General features: G+C 37.9%; 1 protein-coding gene across 1 annotated transcript in view; it reads left to right on the forward strand.

Moving 5' to 3' along the window:
• The window catches only part of GRXCR1 (glutaredoxin, cysteine rich 1), a 40,985-nt gene that overhangs the window by 12,088 nt on the left and 7,910 nt on the right, over positions 1 to 20,987 (forward strand). The window contains exon 3 of the mRNA XM_010574480.1: positions 17,902 to 18,141. Within this exon, the coding sequence (XP_010572782.1) occupies positions 17,902 to 18,141 (240 nt within the window). The remainder of the gene's footprint in view (positions 1 to 17,901; positions 18,142 to 20,987) is intronic.

Consider the following 20,987-nt stretch of genomic DNA (forward strand, 5'->3'; position numbering starts at 1 on the left):
TGACTGGGAGCAGCCTTGAACCATGTAGTTCCTTCAGCCAGGTAGTTTTATTCTCAGCTGCTCCAGCAGTTCTCTTTTGAAGTCACAACAGATAAGGGCAAGAGTTGTCAAAAAAGGAGAGATGTCTAGTGAACTTTCTGACCTGTCTTTCACGCTGTCTCAATTCTCATTTTGGCAGAAGGTTACACGACTGGCAGAAATGTAATCAGTATGGAGTTTCAGCATTGTTTGAAGACATGATATGATATTAGACTAAATGTTATTGATTTTTCTTGCTACAGGGGTTTAAATGATATCTATGCAAAAGAGCCACTGAAACATTGCTCCAAAAGAAAAGCAGATAGCCAATTTAATCACCTCAGTACCTGCATTTGTAATCACATTCCTTGACCAGAACACAGTTAACTCTATGACATAATATCGATTCTAGCCCTATTATAAGAACATTATTATATGAAAAGTATGATTATAAGAATAACAATTTCTGTTTTCTTTAAAAAATACACATCTCTGGACCAAATACCGAATTAGACTACAGCTTAAAGCTGTTCACACTGAACTTGCTAAAAAATTACTCCAACCACAGATGTGATATATATGGAGTAACTAACTTGGCAGCTATTTTGACTAACAGGTTTAGGAACTTGTATAAATCATAAACCTGCTGTGTTCTGATTTTCAGACATTTTACCTGTTTCGTTAAAAAAGCCAAAAAAATCTTACAACTTAGATTTTTTCAGCAACAAAGTCTATAACTTTGCTCCACGGAGATGTATGCTATTTTGCTCACACAGAAATGGTGGATGAGTCATCTGTCCCCTTTTGTACATCAAGGCTAACAGCCACAGTATAGGCTATTGTAGGGCAGAGCTGGTTTATGTATGCTGTCTAGGAGTTGCATCCTCTGTGTCTGCATAAAAATCTCAAGCTCTCTGCCTTTAGTTTTGGAATCTATTGCATAAGAAAAGGAATGAAGCACTGTATGTGTGCAGTGCAGATGGATCTTTGATTTAAAGAAATGGAGATTGAGTGTATAACTAGTGATTAACTACTCGGGGTTTGAAGATGAAGGTACCAAAGTTCTAGGTATCATTAAGTAATGAGATAGCTGAGAGCATAGTTCCAATTAGGTTAAGTAATATAGCAGGGAAACAAGGTCCTTCATCACTCAGTGCTAATACAGAACAAAGTAGTGCTATAACTACAAGAGATTCCTTTTTATCATTTTCCTATATTGAGTGATAAGGTGCTCTCTCATTGAGGAGTAAGGACTGAATCAGCACTTCATCAGCACTTTGTTGCACTAAGCATAGCTTAACTTTGCTCTTTGCCTCATTCAAAGACTTGTGCAAAATTCATTACCGGTTGCAGAGTGCTTTGTGACCCTATGCAAGAGAATGCTCTGTGTCCACCTGAAAAATGGTTGGCCTTTTCCTTAACTGTGCAGTACTAATGACAACTTCAACTTTTTACAGAATAGCCTGTTTTTATATCAGCCCAGATGAGTAACATTTTCAGGTAGATTTTAAATTGTATAAAGTGGCAGGAAAGAAAAAGTACATCATTTGCCAGATGTCTGGAAATTAAACCCAAACATACTGGGAGGCTGATGGTTTCCCAGTTTTATTCAACACTCCTTGGGAGTTTCAGGATCTCATTCCAGCTTCCATTCACAGGAATACAGTAAAAGATATAATAACTTTTGACAGAAAGCTTGTTATCTGCCAAACGAGAAAATTCCAGGGTGTATCCCAAATCAAAATCAGACTTCATTTAATTCTTTCCTCTGATTTTATTGCTTAGGAAGGTAAATTGTGAAGATTGTAATTTTAAATTTTCTCTGCTACTGATTGCAGTTGACAATGGCACCTTATTTCATTTATGCTATCACCTTCTTTAGTTGTTTTCTGAGTGAGCAGAAGTAGTTATGTTGTATAAGACAGACTGACTCTAGGGTGTAATTAATCCATGATGAAAGGCTGAAACATCTGCCAATGAGAATGGAGTAAATTTTCAACTGAGCTAAGTCTAACTGATAAGAGCTTTCCTGAATACCAGTTTTTACTTGCTGATTGTCTTTAACACTAGGAAAATCACCAGTTGCAGCACTGGTGCAAATAAGAAAGAAGTCATGGGCTGTTGTGCTCTTTCCTATGATATTCTGCTATATTGAAGATAAGTCTTAGGAAAACAGATCCATTCACCACACAAAGCATAGCCTGGCAAAGAAGGAAGATCCATGTAATATCACAAGCAGGATCTCACCAGCTAACTATTTTATTCTCCAGTGAGAAATATGGTGAATCACATTTGTAAGAAGCTCAACAGTCTAGAATTAATTTTCATAGACCACTAATGCCTTTTAATTAATCAAATTGTAATTGACATTTGTGAACTATAAAGGGGATCACTGCATGAGTAAACTGTAAAATGACTGAGAGATCCATGTATGTATGTATGTATATATCTATGTATGTATTATTATCATGTTATTATTAGCATCTATCAGTCTTTCTAGAAGTCTAAGGATACAAAGGGAATATTTTAGAAAGGATGAGTAAGGCACTGGTGAAAGAGAGGTCAAAAGAGAAAGAGGGAAGGGATAGCAACCTTCTTTCTTTTTTTTTTTAAACTTCATCTGCCTGCCGGAGAACAGTAAACAGAGTTTTCCAAAGCTGATGCCAAGTTAAAAAGAAATGGGCCAGACATAGTAATTTTCATGACAGCCATTTGCTGCTGATCAACACAAGTCTGTTTCTCTGCAGTATGAAATGTTCTACTGAGTGAAGCAGCAGTGATTACAGACAGATGGGGCCAGCATGCTCAAACCAGGACTCACTCAGATCCATGCTGTTTGCTAACTTTTCCACATGATCTGAGATATCAAACACCTTCATGTTTATCTGCCCACCCTCAGCAAGTCCTGCTCTAGTTCACTTCTGGCTAAAGCCATCCTTACTTACAGAATATTCTCGAATAGGACACGAGCTGCCCAGTGATCCTCCCTGGACAGGCAACTAAAGATTCAATCATCTTGGACAGTGTGATAAATAACTAGTAAAAGAAAAAGCTGCTTATGACAAAAGAAAATAGGATTTGGGCCCCACAGCTAAGGGTGCTGTTTAGGACGAATGTACTGTGGATTTTTTTTAATAATTCAGGGTGACATCATGGGAAATGGTACATAAGTAAATAGTAGAATTACAACCAAAGTGTGAGTAAGTAGCAAGACAAAACATTCCTTGACAAGACAATAAAGCATATTTGAAAAATCCTACTCATATTATTAAAAAGCAAGCCCCAAAGTAACTTAAAATGTGAACTGAGAGTAAGAAAAATAACTACATAAGAAAATAACTTGTCATTTATTCAAGTATTCATACATACAACCAAATATAGGCAAGTCGATATCTTTAAAAGTTCTTTTTGGGCAAGTGACCAAACACGAAGTGCTAGTCAAAACTCTTTCAAGTGGACCTACATGATATCTTCCTTTATTTCCAGCCCTTCTTCTAGAACCAGAAAACAGAAAAGCCCAGAAAAAATTAATGTAAAAATTGAATGTTTTTTAAACTTGAGAAAAAGTTCAATTATATTGAAATTTGATTCTCATTTTACGGCCTATTTCTCCCAGTTGCTAGCGATAAAAAGATAGAAGTGAAATAAACACTGATCAAGTGTTGAATAATAATTATTTTTCATGCACCTACATATAACTGTTATCACCAAGTATTAACTCATAACTGTTAAGCAATAGGAAATTAAATGATGTAATCTAGGACAAATCTTCTTCTAAGAATAGATTTATTCTCAGATTTCCAGGCTTGCACATTGATTAGAATTATATAATTAATATTAACATTCTTTTCATGACCCATCTGTGGTCCATTGTTTCAGTTCTCTGGTCTTCCACACTATTAACAGACGTAGCTTTAGGCAGGCAGATGCTATGCAGCTCAAGCCATACATTTTTAATTTACTGATGGCAACATTTCTTTAGGTGACATGTAGTAGACTTTTTTTTTCTCTGTTACATTAATTAGTTTCTGTTTGCAAGGTACATTGGAGATGTAACAGTCACCTTCCAATTTGCCATAAACTGTGAATATACCATTTTTATTTTCACATTTTGTTTGAGTTCCCAATTTTCCAAACATTTTAAAATGCCTGTATCTTTCTCACGTCAAAGTCACATTGCATAAACTGTTATGCTGCTGTTCTGTGAGCAGAGTCTTAGAAAACTGTCTCCAGGTAAACAACTGCAAACAGCCAAAGTAGAAATTCAGCTCTTTTCCTTTTTTTTTCTCCTTGATGTAACACAATCATAAACCCTGACTGGGATAACTTAAAAGCTATGTCCCCTTAGTTTTGCATAGATAAGACAAGCTGGAGCCAAAATAAGTCTAATATGCAATGAAAGTTCAGGCCAAAATTTAGATCTGAATTAAAAGACCTCAAAATGGTCACACAATTCATGCAACAACGTAATGTACGTTTCTGTAGACATCACAACTGTATTCAGACCTGTCACAACACAAGCCATATCTGCCAGAAATAATATTCTTCTTGCAGAAGTGGGAAGTTTCAGTTTGACCACAGATATGCCACTATGCTTTATAGCTGCCATGTTTTCTGTGGACTGGGTGTGAATATTAGTGCAAATTATTTACACATAGTCAAATACCTCATTACTTTAGTAAATACTTAGTAAATCTGATGATTTTTAAAGGAATTCAATTTACATCAAGCAGTGCAGGAGGTGAGACAGAAAACTATGATTAGATACTCGGAGTAAATGGGTAAAACACAAGAGGTTATTGGTGGGTGAAGCAAAGGTCCTTCTCTTCTCTGGATGATAAAGGTAACTGAAGAGTCTTTGGAGAAACCTCTCTGATGAAATTATGTAGCATCCTTGTCAAGTTATTCTGTAGAGGTATTTGAAAAGATGAGGCTAACCAAGAGCCAGAAGAACTAGTGGAAACCAAGATCATGGCAAATGAGACTGGCTGGGTTGTAGATATTGAAATAAAGTAATTAGTTTGAAGAAAATCTCAGGTGGTAGTTATGTAAGCTCTGTGACTGTGAATATATGGGATAGGCTGGAGAGGAATAAAAGAGGAACATTGATATTGTAGATGGAATTCAGGAGATAAATCAAATACTTGTGAAGAAAAACTGAGTTTATCCATAGGATGCCTGAGAAAGCTTCCTGCTATCTGGATTCACAGAGACATCTTGGAGGGAAATGGAAGAGTTGTGATTGTCAGTGTTTGGAATGTTGTTTGGGAGCCTGAAAAGCTGGTGTGATGTCTGTGGAGATGCTCTGCAATGTTTTTAAGTACCCTGTGTTTTCAGTTTTTGTTAAGATGATTAGGTAAATATGTTCACTTGGATTAACAGAATTCCTCAACGAACCTACGAGAGAGGGGAGCGATGCTTTGAATTAATCACATTTCAGGCACTAACTGCAACCAATGCAAAGCTTTGAAGGTTTTGTCTCAGTCTTTTCCTGGCTTAGCTTGTGGCACTAGTTTGCACCAGAAAGGCAGAGTTCATCTGAAACGGTGGCATTATACATGCTCCATGGCAATGTGTGGCGATGATCTTCATGTGAAAGGATAAGATATACGTGACACTTTCAACTGAGTAAGACATGGCCAGACACCTGGAAACTGTGTTCACCGCAGATGCTCCTAGGTTTGATTTGGGGACGTCTACCTGCTTAGTGGTGTGAGTCCTCTCTGGTGGGCTTCTGTCCCATTTTGGCTGATTCATTATATGTTCAGCCCTACTGAAACGTAACAAGGAGGCACTGGCTACTTCTGAGCTGGTACTGTGGAAATCTCTAGTTCCCAGCCATTCTTGCAGCCTGCCTGCAGCACAGGCTTGTAATTTTGACCTTACGTAATTCTTATGAAAAGATATGGGCTTCACTTAAATCAGTCCCTCAATAGCTGCCACAAATGTCAAGTGTGGCAGTGAAGTACTCTGTCTTGAGAGAATAAAGCAGAAAGAGAGAGGCAGGAGAAGAAAGGCTTCTGCATGCTGACAGTGTTGGAGGAAGTACAAATCTCTCCTGGGGGCCTGGGGAGAACTGGGTGTTAAAGTCCTGAGAGATTACTTTGACCTGGAAGAGAGATGAAGAGCAATCAGGCTTGCTGGAGGGGAAGGGAAGCTTAGTCTGCAATCTGGTCAGTTCTCTGAAGTAAAAAGAAAGAAAAAAGCACTACGGAAATGTGAGTTTTCAATTATAGCTTGAATTCAGAACGTTTGGCAAAGCCAGATGTATGGGAAGACATGGATTGGTTTTTACAGTGTACTGCAACAACACCTGTTGGTGACCAGTATTAAGAATAATCCTTTTGTTCATTCTTTTGATTATGACTTAAAAATACCTATATTTTAGCCACATCTATCATGAATTTTCTTCCTAACTTTGTTTTAGCCAGAAGAACAAACTGTAGCGTAATTTTCCACCAGAACTTCAGTCCTGACCACAAGGGAATTTGAAGTTTTGCAAATTTTTTTGCAGTTTTTACTATTGAATTTTCCTGAATTTAGCTCCTCATCTGTATCTGACTAGCACAGCTTACTTCCTAAGAAGTGGTATTAAAATTTAATAAGCATTTCTAATTAGCTTTTTTTAATGCAGAGCCAAGCAGCAAATCAGAGAGCTTATATCTCCTCTAACACAATTTTGCAGAAGTATAGGTTTCAATTTCCTGATCCAGCAATTACATCAAACAAAGAGAAATTGTTTATATCACCACTCAGATTGTTCAGCTGAAAGCCATTTATCAAACATAGCAGATAATCAAACATTAGTAAAACTAGCTTACAAGTCTCCTACTAACACTGCACCTGTAGAAAACAATTATTTCCCTGGTTGGATGCCAGGTTACAGCACACTACAATCAGTCTTTTGACACAGAGTAGGCACAGAGGAGAAATGTGGAATAACCCCTTGCCAAAGAAAATTCATTGTTAGGGCAGGTGCTGGCTGGTTTGCATGATGTGTTCTGTATAGATTAAGGTAGCTATTAAGCTTGTTCGTATTAAATATACTGTAAAACAGCTATGAAAAGTGAAAACTACCTGTCAGAAACAGCAGCATTTCCCTACTGAAAAACTGAGTTTGTTTTGCTGGAAAGAAAGTCTTATAGATTAGTGTTGTTCATTGTCTCAAAAGAGCCATTTTGAAAATATTGTGTAAGTAAAGTAATCCCAGCACCTTTCCTCTTGTATCGGAAGGCTTGTTACTCTGAAATGAATTGATGAGGGAAGAGGAAGGTAATAGATGAACAGGCTGTTTGATGAGCAGCATCAGAGCAATTTTAAACTTTCTTTACTCTCCCCTTTACCAATCAGTTCATTTCAGAGCTGACATTACAGTTATCAAACTAACAGATGGAAGAACAAGGCTGGATTGTGCCGTGGCCCTGCCACTGAAGGCTGAGAAGCAATCAAGCTCTCAGTGAAGATGAAGATCAATATCAGAAAAAGCAAGTATACTTCCCATGTGGTTTGAGGCCACTTTGCTCACCTGACAAGCAAACACTGTATTTGGTAAAATGCATACACTGAGAAACTCCCACGGAACTTTAACAAGGTGAATCGACACTGATGTGTGCTCAAGGGTTTGTGGTCTAAGAGCTAGGAAATCACTCAGTGAAATTTACTTCCAGTCAACCTTCTTAGTGACAAATATTTTCCCTTTACATAGTGTATTGTAGGAAATATTGCAGTTTCATTCACTTTCTATAGTGAATGGCTTGTGAATGGCAGAGCATTCCCTCCATCATGTTTACTTTTACAGGGCTGAATCTTGGTTATCTGTTTGAGCTGGCTAAAAACCTCCAAATGTGTCTGTATCATCAGTCAAACTAATTGTTATAAAATAATCATCCTAGAGTAATGCTTTCCATGCCTTATAATGATTGATATACTCAAAGAAACTAAAGCAATGGGACAACACCCAAATCCTGATTTTAAGTGCTACTTAATCCAGGAAATATCTGGCTCCAGAGTCCTATTTTGTAGGTGAGATCATAATAAGGCTGAAAGATAGTATATCAGGTTTCAGCTGTCTATTTTGGTGTAAGATTCCACAGCACTCTTTGCCAATGAAGGGGAAAGTTATCATATGCCTTGCTGAAACTTGGTTTAGATATTTCCTGACTGCTGCCTTAAAATTGCACTGAGAGTTTCTTGCTGTAAATGGCAAAGAACTGAATCTGTCTGTCCTAAAAAATAATTGCACATTATTTTTGCATGGTGATTGCGCTGGTTGATGACAATTTTCTAAAACCAGTATCTCTGGCTAGTGCTGTTAAGAAAATTGCACTGTCCTGAGTTATGTGTCAGATTTTTCTGATACAGACGAAGTCATAGAGATTTTCTTTATACTGGTAGTGGAAGTTTCAAAGTTATTGGCAGTCCAAAGTTTATAGAGGCCAACTGTAAAAAGATTACCTGTGCATCCATTTGTCTGGCTCTAATATTTTATCGCTATTTGCTTTGTGCTTCCTAACATTTCTTGGTGTCTTTATAAGGCTGATGAGAGGGGAGTAGGGTGCTAGCAAATTGAATCACAGAGATCACTGCAACAATGAAGGGTTTTTAAAAAATGAAATAAAGTCAATTAAGTAAGAAATATCCATGATTTGTTTCCTTCTACCATCACTGGATTATCTAAGAAAGATTTTTCAACTGCGTTTTAAGGACAGTGTAACAGCATTTTGTCAATTAACACTGTAATTATATCTCACTTATAAGCAGCATTTTAGGCAGTTACATTAATACATACATAAACAGTATCTGATGAGGAGTGTATAATTTGAAGGTTTTTCACAATGCACCAGGATTATGTTTGAGGGCTTTACATGGAAATTGAAAAAGGGAAACCACATTTTGGCAATTTTGCGATATCTGTTGTTTCCACGACAATATTTTGGCCATTATTACTCCTTGCTGTAAGAATTTCTTCTGTTATTATCCATGAATAGATACAATTGGCTGCTTCAAAAAAAGGGATATGAGAGATAATACTTTGGTGAGATGTGGTTTGATCCTCTAAATGCTTACATTTTATTAGCTGTAAAATACACTACTGTGCTGGCTATGCAGCGTAAGATACTTCAGGGATCAAAAATACCCTACCATTCCTTTTAAGTCACTATATTTCCTTTGGAAAGAAAAAGAAAGATGAGATCTACTAATCTGATAAGGACTGTAAGATATAGAAGACAGAAACACTCAACTAGTGTAAACAGCTCAGCTATTACCTGTCTTAACCTATACCCATATGCCAGCCTACCACAAGTAGCTTCATTGATGTTACAGGACAGTCTAGGTACAACTTGTCTGGCTTCAGGCCTCTTCTGCTGAATACAGGAATAGTTCAAAGAACTGCAAGATGTGAAAGGGGATTGTTGGACACTCCTTTTTCAATCAGCTTCTAGTGCCTCATGTAAACTGCTGAGAACAAAACTATTTTCAGTATCTCTTCCTTCTTCTCTGTCAGTCTTCATGGGCAGTTTCCTTGTGCAGAAAAGAAATCCTTCTCCTTTCTTACAAACCCATGTAACATTTGCAAGGGTCTTCCCAGAGACTCTCTCACTTCTTTTCTCTGCAAAGAATTTCTTGGAGATGTCAAATTGGTAAATATGAAGAGGGAGAAATAAGGAGTCAGCAACCAAAAGAGAGAAACAAGCATTATATCACAGTCTTGTTTCTTCCTGGGAGAATTGCAGACCAGATTAGAATTACTCACAGGATTATCTTTTGCTTCTGATTTTCAAAGGTTTCATTTATTCCTATCATATGCAGAATGGCATAAACGAACTAATAAAATACTGATAGACCTTCCAGCGCTTGATAAATAAAATCCAATTCCTATCATATGCATAATGGCATAAGTAAACTAATAAAATACTGATAGACCTTCCAATGCTTGATAAATAAAAGCCAATCAGGCATGGACGATAAGGATCTTCTTTCAACTATTTGAACACTGTAATAAATTTTGCTCTGGCTGACTTCCACAGCATCGCTGCGCCTTGTTGAACAGGAGCCGCTTTTTTCCCCAGCGTCAGTGCCGCACCTGTAGCAGGCAGTTTGACTTTCAAAAGCCTACAGACGCAGAGGCATCAGGGTCTAGCAGAGACCATGAACCCTAGGGAGATAACCTGTTCTCTTATCTGAGCTCGGGTCACCTGAGAGCAGGCTCTAGCCTGCTTGTATGGGTGCATGCTGGATGAACCGTAATAAGGACACTGGGAGGTGAGCTCAGTTGTAGTCTTTGTACCTTCTGAACCTGCTGATTCCTGAAGCATTACAAAGAGCAGGGAGAGGCAGGGTCATGCCCTGTACTCCTTTGCTGTGGTATTGCAAGTATTTTTTCTGCTTTGAAATGAACACACTTTGACATCCCCTGAAGAGCGGTCTGTGCCAGAAGATATGTGGGGAAGCCTGCAGTGGCAGAAAAAAAGGTATGATGTTATATTGTATTATTTGAAGAACAGAAGGGGCAACAACACACATATACATGGTGTCAGAGGATGGAAAACCCTCCTTTGCCTTTTTTAGTATTCAGTCAAGTGATTTTAGGATGAAAGGAACAGTATAAATGTCACATGCAATATTTTACTTTTGTTATTTTCATCTGACATCCCCCAAACTGATATACAGCCTGAAAAGTACAAATGAATTAGAGACATATATAAATATATTATACCAATGTTTTAGATATAATGACATCCCATATCTATATTATACTGCAGTGATGAACAATTTTGAGGATGCCAACCTTAAGGAGGTAAAACCGTGCTATTTTACAATCAGCAGTATGTGGCGGCTGTGTAGATAAGAGAGACGACAGCTGCCCAGGAGTTAGAAGATGAAAGAATTCAGGTTCTTGCTGGATCACAGCGCTTCTCTATAACTGTGACCAGCTCCTCAGAGTTATCTAGCCCTATGAAACTGAAACAGGACAAAATGAGGTGTTTCATGCCCTGTGTTGGGACACTCAATCAGGCAGAGGAGCCTGTGCTCCTACACAACTTGTGGAAAAGGATATATTCCTACGGCTGCTGTTTGTGGGGGGAAGCGAGTGCCAGAATACAGGCAGACAAAAGACACACAAGTATTTGTGCTATTTTAAAAGCTGAGAAAAACAGGGACCTGACCACTTTCTTGGGGAAAGCAAAACTAATATCTGTATTTGGGACTGTCCCAGACTCTCTGGCTACCTTGTTTAGGAGTGCAGCTCTTGATGCCCTCACTTGTAAATTGGTATTGATAGTCCTTCCCAGCTTGCTGGTGGTTATGAGAATGATAACTGGTGATATCATTCTACTGTCCCACAGGGTCACATACTCCAAATCCTACAGTTATAGTCCCTGTAATTACCAAAACTGGATAAGAAAAAGTGTAGCGTTTTTGAAGTGATGTATTTAAGAGAAGGTCAGTACATGCTTTGACTTGAGTGTATGACTTGTACTGTTGCAAAAATTTAGTCTTTATTCTACTGAGCTTTACTAAAATGCACAGTTTTCTGAATTTAATAAAGTTCAAGTTCTGAATTTGCCCAAATATTGATATAGTGCCAGGTCCTTGAAGGCAGTGCAAACAGGACTACAGCCTTAACGTAATAAAACACTTAAGAGAGTGCTTAAATTTAAATTTAAGTATGCATTGTGCTTTGCTGTGTGAGAGCCCATGGAACTGCAATGAAGTGGAGGGGAATGTAATTTCGTACCAAGAGCGCACACTGCAGCTGGGGACCGCTTGCAATTCCTCCTGTATGTGTAAATAGATCTTACCTGCCAAAGAAAAACAGTTTACTTTGGTCGATGAGGTCTGTTTGTTGGAAGAGGTCTTCTAGCCAGTGAATAAATTCTTCCTGAAAAATACCATTAAATCTTTAATTTGAACCAGGCAACCAACAATGACAGTCAGAAGGAACTGTTTCACAACTCCATTAGCATTGTACTATGCTGTCGTGATGGCAAATATTGTAGTTTTCACTAGAACACAGACCTTCAATCTCCAACCATCTCATTCAAAGAATGTTGAACATTTTCATCTAAACAGTGACATGATGAAAAGTATGCTTTTCATTAAATGCTATACATTTTGGAAAACATATATGTTCTGATGAAGTGTCATGTAGGAAAAAATTGAAACATTTTGGTGATAGCTTTTTACTTTAAAATAATCTTTCAGAAAGTTTTCATTAGTTTTAGTATACATTTTGAAAGCCTTTTAAAATTCAAAAGCTAGTAAAAGTTTTTTAATCTTGCAGAAATGAAATGTTTAAATTGATTATTTTTTTCTGCAGCACTTCTTCAACATGAAAGTCGTAGCTGTTTTCTTCCCTTCTGTTTCTGAGCAGAAAATAAAAACAAAAAGTCCAAAACAGATTGTGATCAGAAAATTAGTGTTATACCATAATTCTTCTTGCCACTCAGTTATTGATACTAATTCAAGCTATAAGCTATGCAATACCAATTATGAAGTGAGCAGCTTAATTCAAAACTTCTAGATATGCAAGCATACACGAAAATATATACATATTCACATATATGCATACATATATATATTCATTTTCTCTTGCTCAACATTTTATTTAGATCATGAATGCTGCATTTACTCACTGAAGCATCTCTGGTGCAGGGTTTGTAATGTGCTCTAGATTCCTGCCTCAGCTGACTTAGTGGACAGCAGATACTTCTGCCAATCTGATAGTATCTAATTACAGAGCTGAGGGGTGCGTATTTCAGGAGAACACTCTGAGATGTTGAAAGATGATATTCTGAGACAGAGAAGGGCATATCAGCCATTGATTTAGGTCACAGAAGCAATTCACTACCACATGAATAACATTAGTTGAATGTTATATCTGAACATAGTGAAAACCTTTAAAAATCTCATACGTGATAAAGGTTGGCATTAACATTTCAGCTTTTGCCAAAGTACTGTACCAGCCCATTAATCTTAGCAGAAAAATATTCTGCTTTTGCTAGAATGCAGTTGCTCATATAATGCATATAATGCAAAGTATAGAGTGGGTTTGGTGAGGGTTTTTTTGTATTTGTTACTTGGTACTTTAAAGGAAGCAAGTGTAAGTTTGTGGGTGACGCAACCATTGAAATAAATTATATATGGATATGAATGTAAATAGCTATTCTTTTCACACCAATGAGGTTAAACCACATGTTTATGCCTTCTGTCCAGAGAAAGGATTAAAAAAAATTAAAATCCCATGACTGCTTTTTTAGTGTTGCTGTCACATTTTTCATTTGCAAACAAATAAAAATGAGGTTAATGTCATGAGTATTCCTCTTACTGCTGGGTTTGCCTGCTTACTTGCTTGCAGACATGGTCATATACAAAGGTTTTCAGAAAGAAAATGTTACCACTGTTCTACAAGCAATCACTTTGTGCTCCAAGGTGCAGCAGTGGTCCTCACACCACAAGTAGAAAAGCATTGCCTTGGACCCCTTCCTCTGCTCTGAATTTGGCCAGCTCTTAGCTGTGCTGCAAAAACATCCATGTTACGAGTTTTGGTCCAAAGATAAAGAGCCACTCAAAGTCAGCAAAGCAGACATAAAAAATGTCCTAAAAGATATTAAAGAAAATCTACAGCCTTGGGACAGCAATTCATGACAAATATGCTGAAGAAATAATCTAGTATTTTTATTTGGTAATCATTTTATAAATTCCCCTCACAAATGAGTGTATGAGTGATATCTGCACAGACTGGGAGGACTGGTCAGGGCCAGGGTAGCTATGGAACCAGGAGAGAAACATGGACACTTTCTGCTGCTACTTCAGTTGCAGCTGGATCCAGAAGCCAGGGATAAGATACAGCAGGGAAGGTCTGAACCCAGAGACGTCCATGGGAGTTTTATGGCATACACATTTAACTGGCTTTCAGAAGCACCTTGGAAACTCCTGACTGTTATACTATATTTTCAGAGCTACTGAGAAGTATGTTGTTATTATTGTCATGGCAGCTGTTATACAGAAAAGGTAAATTCTCAAACATATATTTTAGGAGTATGATTCCCAAATATTTCATATTTCTGCAGCTCCAGTAGTATGCAAAGTTTAAAAAAAAAACAACCACAAAAATATTGAAACAACCTGGAGATTCACATATTCTGTAAAACTTTTGTCATTGTACACTTACACTGGCTATCAGGATTTCTTCTAAAAAGGTTCAGGATGTCATATTTCAGTGACCTTCTCTCTGTCTTTTCATTTACTTTGTTTTGTTTCACTGTCTGTCTCTTTTTTGTCATATTTTTCATGTTTTTATTTCTACATTTGGTTTGTACTACTCTTCCTTTGTCAGTATCCTGACATTTTGGTTTTGGGGTTATTATCTATTTTTGGTTATTTCTGTCTTTTCAGCCCTTTTTCAGTGCCCTGCATCCCTCTGTTTTGTTGCTCATCTGCTTGCTCTATTAAGCCTTCTCTTTACCAGCAATTTCTTCCTCTGTCCTGTGGTCTCTCTTGATGCTAAGCTCACATATTTAGCCTCATGGGATGACATCCGTCATGCTGTTTGCAGAAGACTTGCTTAGTTAATGATTACGTTTAGTTGCAACCATGTCAAATGGATGCCAGTGGGATGGCAGAGGGGTAGGTTTCCCCCGGCTGTACACCAAAGTGTAACTAACTCCTCATTTGCAAAAGCCTGAGCCATCTGGTAGAGAAGTCTGGGAAAAGACTGAGTCAGGCACAAAATAAGAAAGATCTTTTGTTTTTCTCATGTTCAACCATGAACAGGATTGAACTGGTGCAACAATTACTTTTTCTCTCTAGACTGAGAAGAAAAGGGCAGCTGTTCCTGACTCACTGGGAGTGGCGTCTGTGCTGTGAAGTGATGCAGGTCAGGCTACTGTTGTTGCTACCTGCTTGAAGCTCCCAAGCAAAATGCAAGTTCTTCAGGTTGATGCAGTAAAACAGATACTGCCTTTGGACCTTGGGGAGATGGTAGCACTGTGCTGTTAAACTAAGAGCTGTAAATGATGTAAAGGATTGTTACCAAAGCAACTTTATTTCCCTCTGAAACCTTAAATCCCTCCCTTGGCAGTTTTTCTACGTGGACACTTTCTTTCAAGCACGCTTTTGGCCCATGTGCGTGGGGTTTTCTGAATCTGACACAAAAGTTGCCCCTCAGGCCGTAAGATTTCCATAAGCTTCAGGTTTCAATGAGAATCCCGCTCACAGGAAGTGCGAGAAAGTGGTCAACGTAGGTTGCTCCAAATCTTTTGGTTTGTTCATCTGTCCAACTTCCACAGCCTAAGTAAAGTTTTGTCATGCCCATTAACCAGAGAATTACCTTCTGTTTAACTTCAGCTAAAATTTTATGTGCATTTGTGAGTTATATGAGAAGATTCTAATTTGAAGTTTGTTATGTAAAATTGTAAGAGTTAATTTTCTAAAATGTCTTTCTATACATTGGTTTACATTGCTTGTCATTTATTATGTTTTTTGCCACAGTTCCAACCTAGGAAGGAAAAGCAGTTCAAACATTATTCTTCTGGTTTACTTCAAGAGCGTATTCTAGTCACTGAATATTACAGGCTGTAGCCATTGAATGGGTAGCAAAATAAGAATTAGCACAGATTCTCATTAAGAAAAACCCTGTAAATCTCTCTAACTGTCTTCACTCCTATTTTTAATAACCAGTGTGGTTCCAGGCAGGTGACAGGAAGGATTTTCCTGGTATGATGAAGTCCTGCCAAGGACAACTTCTGTGTGTTTGTAGCACAGAAAACAAGGTGTTTACTAAAATTTCCCTAAAGAATTATTTAGTCAATGCCCTTAATATTCTTTGCAGGGCAAACAGGGGTATTTCTTCACTGCCACATTAGGAAAAAATGAAGGAATAAACATAAAAGTGACTCTGCGTACACACCTTCCATTTGATATCTTTCCAGATCACTTTACAACTTTCCATTTTTCCGTCTCTTCAGCTGCTTATTTGTATGCTGTAGGGACACCACAGCCCTGATGCTTCGCTAGATAATGACTGTCTGTGTCTATACTGCCAGCCTCTGGTGTCTGGGAACAAACAGCATTAGAGATTAGAGCTATGAAGGAACAAGAATTTTCATCCTGTTGAATTGTTTTGCACTTCAAAATGTATTTTCACTCTAAAGACAAGGAAATAATGAGTATGTGAAATTGCCTTTTTAAGGAATATTTTAAGAACTCCTTTTGGTTACTTCTGAAAAGGATGAACTCCTCTTCCTTCCAGCAACCCATGTGCGGTTATTAAAATATTTGGCAGTGTTTATGTAGAGTACTTGTCTTTTAAGCAGAGGATGAGCTAATCCTCTCACTTGGAATGTGTGAACAATGTGCTGGAGAGGAGTCAATGCTGCAGTAGCAGTATAACAGATTTTCAACCTAGAAAACAGGCTGGAAAAAAGTAGCCACTATTTATAACATGTGTTCCTAAAATTGAATTTCTGACATCTATTCAAAGAGGAATAAATACTGACCTATCACAACATGTTTCCTTCCTGCAATGGGAGATGGAAAATGGTTACATTACATATGTTTGCAACTACACTTCCAGTGATCTATAAGTGATCTGTAAAATGCAAGCGTTTTTCCTGAGAACCTTCACAGAACATTGAACCTTGTAAACACCTTTCTAAGCAGAATATGCTTTTTGCAATGACTTTTTTTTTGCATTTACGTAGTAAGATAAACCATGACTTCATCATGTGGCAAAATCTGCAATGGCATCTGCCCAGTTTTACAACTGTGTCTTTACAATTATTGCATGACATAATAAAAAAATTATCTATTCACCCATCAAGGTTCATTTTCCATAGATTGCTACAATGCATTACAGGCATCCTTGCTTTTTATTTTCTCACTTGTTTTTTTACTCCTGGAATACTGCTGAAATAATTAAATATCATTTGCTGAATATAATGGATAGTTTGAAAAGTTTGGAAATGCCTTACCACCTTTTTAAAAAAGCTAAGACTTTAGTTATTTATCTTTGTTTAGAGCAATGATTCTCAGGCTTTTTGAAAATGTACAACTCTCTCTTGGGCAAACTAATTCCTATAGTATTTACACTCCCTAATTGTTTTCATCCCAGAAAGGTAAGATGTGGCATAAACTTTTACATACAAAGAAGTGGGGTAAAAAGTCAAATCTGAATTGTAGTATGAAACTTTTTACAGCCAAGGGAACTGCCTCCCCTAGCTGCAGTGGGCTTTGAATTGGACACTGAATACATACAAAATGTACTTCTTAATTGTTGGTTGGATGTTAGGGTAATATGACATGATTCCACCCTAAATGTTAGGGATACATCTGTCCCCTCTTTAGTCATAATCTAGTTCAGTGTGGAGAGACCTAAAGTATTCTAAGTTAATGTTGGCTCATGGATGTGATGAAGCTTAGCTTGGACTCCCATCCTTGCTTAAAGGAGGCTGTCAGCAACACCTGGGCTAGCAAGTTTAGACTTAGTCTGGCTACAACCACACTCTGTGTAAACATGAGTCACTGTTATAACAAATGAGACATCAACAAAACAGCGATGGTTTATTCACATTTGGAAGTCCACCAGGATCTAAAATATATCTGTTTCTTGAAAAAGTTTAACTTGATTCAGCATCTCTAAAACCTTCCAGAAAAAGTGAAGTTGCACTTAGATAATCAGCTTAAATTGCCTTAAGTTGGTGCTTGCAAGAACTTAATTTCTCCCCTTGCATCTTTACATTTCAAAAAAGTAAAATGTTGGATTGTGTTTTCAAGGTAATTTTTTTTTTCTCAAATAATATTTTTAATGAAATTACTCAATACTTGGAAATTATTAACACCTTACTTAATTTAATGGGAACTAATTTTTTTTCTTTCCAGGTATCAACAGTGCCGGAGTTTGGCCGCATAGTAATTTATACTACTAGCCTTCGTGTGGTGAGAACCACTTTTGAAAGATGCGAACTGGTTAGAAAGATCTTTCAAAACCACAGAGTCAAATTTGAAGAAAAAAACATTGCTCTGAACAGCGATTATGGAAAAGAACTAGATGAAAGATGCAGGAGGGTCTGTGAAGTTCCCTCACTCCCTGTTGTGTTTATCGATGGCCATTATCTTGGGGTAAGTAAAGCATGAGCCTGTGTTTTATTCTGCAGTCTGGAAGAACAGATGAAAATCTTGATGGATGAGAAGCGGGGTTTTTAGAAAATTGCTTGCAATGTTGGAATGATGGGAACAATCAAAGACAGAGATCCCTTTGTGGTATGTGCTGCATAGATCCACACTGATAGGTTTGATCTGAAGATGCAAAAGATAACCAGGGAGAGGCTATCAGGAGGGGAATAAGAGGCAGTAATACAATCTAAGCTATCCCGCGTTTCTTAAAAAATAGCTTATATTTGTAGCTGAAACCATGAAAATCTAGAGAAATGGATTTTTTTTCCTCATGGGAACCTGTTTGTGTGATTGACCCAGGAAGATGAATGCACATAGCATAAACCTGTCATTTAGTAATATCTGTGTTGAATATGAAACTAACAGCTTGGGGTATCAGACCTTAAACAGGCATTGAATTTTATATGATGTAGTTTGTACCAGGATCTGCAATCAACTGAACATTGTTTTAGGCACAGAATTGGTTAATACTTAATTTTAGAAAAGTTTATCCATAAAAGAGAAAGAAAAACAGCCCAACTCTGCCCTGTCACAAGACACAAACTCCAAATGGAAAACTACAATCCAAATTTGTACTTTGGTCTAAAAGTACTTTGGTCTGTACTGGGTCTAAAAGCTTGTTGATATTTGAAATCACCTTTTCATTAAGGCCAGCCTGTACTTTCGAAATGTATTTCTCAGAAACTGAAAAAATCAGAGTTTAAGAGAAAAAGATTCTGGAAAGTGGCACAAAGAAAACAGCTTGAGAGCTCAGAGAAGGTATTTGTCTCAAGCGGTAAAGAGCTAGCAATTAGCACCAAGAGTGAGACTGTGATTTGTGAAGGCAAACTATATTTAAACACAGTGGGGTTATTGTGTTTGTATTGCTTAACACTTTCATTTTCACAAAAGATTTAAGTAACAAAATCAAATGTAATCAACAATCAGGCATAACTGATACTGGGCCTGTAGAAACACTCGAATACCCTTTCTCCCCATCCCCTTCCTAGCTCTCTGTGTGCCCTGCATGAGGCAGCCTTCCCCAAGCCCCATAACAAATCCATTTGCTGGCACGCGGCTCACCAGACCACTACAGCAACTGCAAAATTGCCTGTGTGCAGAATATTAGCAGACAATGATTTTTACTTCGTAGTAAAAATCAGCGTAGAAGATGCTTTTATCAAAAACTTGAGTCGGAGAGTTCTCCAGCCAGCCAGGAGCAGAAGTGCTTCATTCAAAAGCAGCTTAAAATTCAACAGGATTCAGACTAAGTTTTGCTCACCTAATTATCATGTTAAAAGTAGTGAGTTATGACCGACTCCAAGAAAATCTCAGTCCGTGTGTGATCAATTTGTCGAAAGAATTCAGTTAAAATACTGAAATGGACTGAATAAATTATTTGCTCAGCTGTAGGTGAAGTCTGGTTGCAGTAATTTTGGTATGATGGATGGCCCATTAATTCACTGCTGCTTCATTTTTTGGAAGATCATGGGAAATGTGTCTTTTAACAGAGGAGCAACAGTGTAACAAGCAATACAATCTCATTAAAACTACTTAAGTATTGTCTGAGATACTTTGGAGAGGTATAGAAAAGAAGGCAAGTGAATTAGGAAGCTAGCTGTCTGCGGGAGAGGCAAATCTAGCTATCCAACTACCTGCTGACAGGTAGTCAGCAGGTTTTACCTCCTGTAGGTAAAAAAATGAAGACGGAATTTGATGTTCTGGTCTACAGACATTTATTACAGCATGGCAACTGCATTCACATTGTTTAACACAAGAAAACACAAAGTATTGATCTGCTAAAAAGCAGAAAAAAATCAGACTTGGGGGATGTTTTCTTGCTTCTTTTTTCTTTTTTTTAATGGAATTGATGAGGCACAATGTGGTTAAATGGAACAGACTTTAGCTCCAGGAGAGGATTAAAGTTATTCCACGTAAGAGTGATATTATTTGTGGACAATCTGCTTTGCAGATGCCTGCTCTGCTCATGGGGAGCATCGCGGCTGGCCAGGACTGGGGCAGCCCTTTGCTCTGCCAAAGTGGTGCCCCTCACCTGCGCTCACACGCAAAGTTTCTGCCTTCCACTGCTCTCCGCTAAAACCCATCATCTTGGGGGGCACTGCTGCTCGCTACAGAATCACTCTCGACTGTGCTTTAGTTGAAAGGAGAGTCCCAGGGCGAACCTGTCACTTGCGCTGGCAAGGGACCTGTGTCCACACACTCTCTTTGGTAAATGGGGCAAAACCTATTATTTTATGGCAGTTTTTATTCCTCTGTCTTAATATAACTTCGTAAGAGGGGTTGGCATTCACTGATTTACAAAGAGAAATAAGGAGGGGGGCATTTTGTATATTGAGAAGGTCTGGCAATGAAGTGTTCAGCCCCCAGCTATGTCAATGCCTGGTGGATGTGGCACCTCAAGAAGAAAATGCGTCAGTGACTCCAAAGGCAGTAAGTTGGCTGGAACCTGTGCTGGGCTTATGTTTCATTAAAATGCGATTGAGAACTAATTACAGAATTTGGTCTCGTTGGTAACAGTGGACATTTCTATAATGCCTTTTATGATAATTATCTTCTGATATGCAAATGCAACATAGAAATCCAGAAGCCTGGTGTGTCAGTAAATTAATCATGCAATATTTTTTTTCTCGCTCTTTTTCTGTCTCTCTTCTTCTTAAATTTTGAATATTTATTTCCTGGCAAATCCCTCCGTGAAGGAGATTGCATGTAGCAATACAAAGGAGAATCTATATTGAGCCATGCACCTTTCAATGAGTCACAAGGAGGAAAAAACCCAACAACTCCTAATTAAA

The sequence above is a fragment of the Haliaeetus leucocephalus genome, unplaced genomic scaffold, assembly GCF_000737465.1.
Source record: "Haliaeetus leucocephalus isolate CR32 unplaced genomic scaffold, Haliaeetus_leucocephalus-4.0 Scaffold439, whole genome shotgun sequence".
In the NCBI taxonomy this organism is placed as follows: domain Eukaryota; kingdom Metazoa; phylum Chordata; class Aves; order Accipitriformes; family Accipitridae; genus Haliaeetus; species Haliaeetus leucocephalus.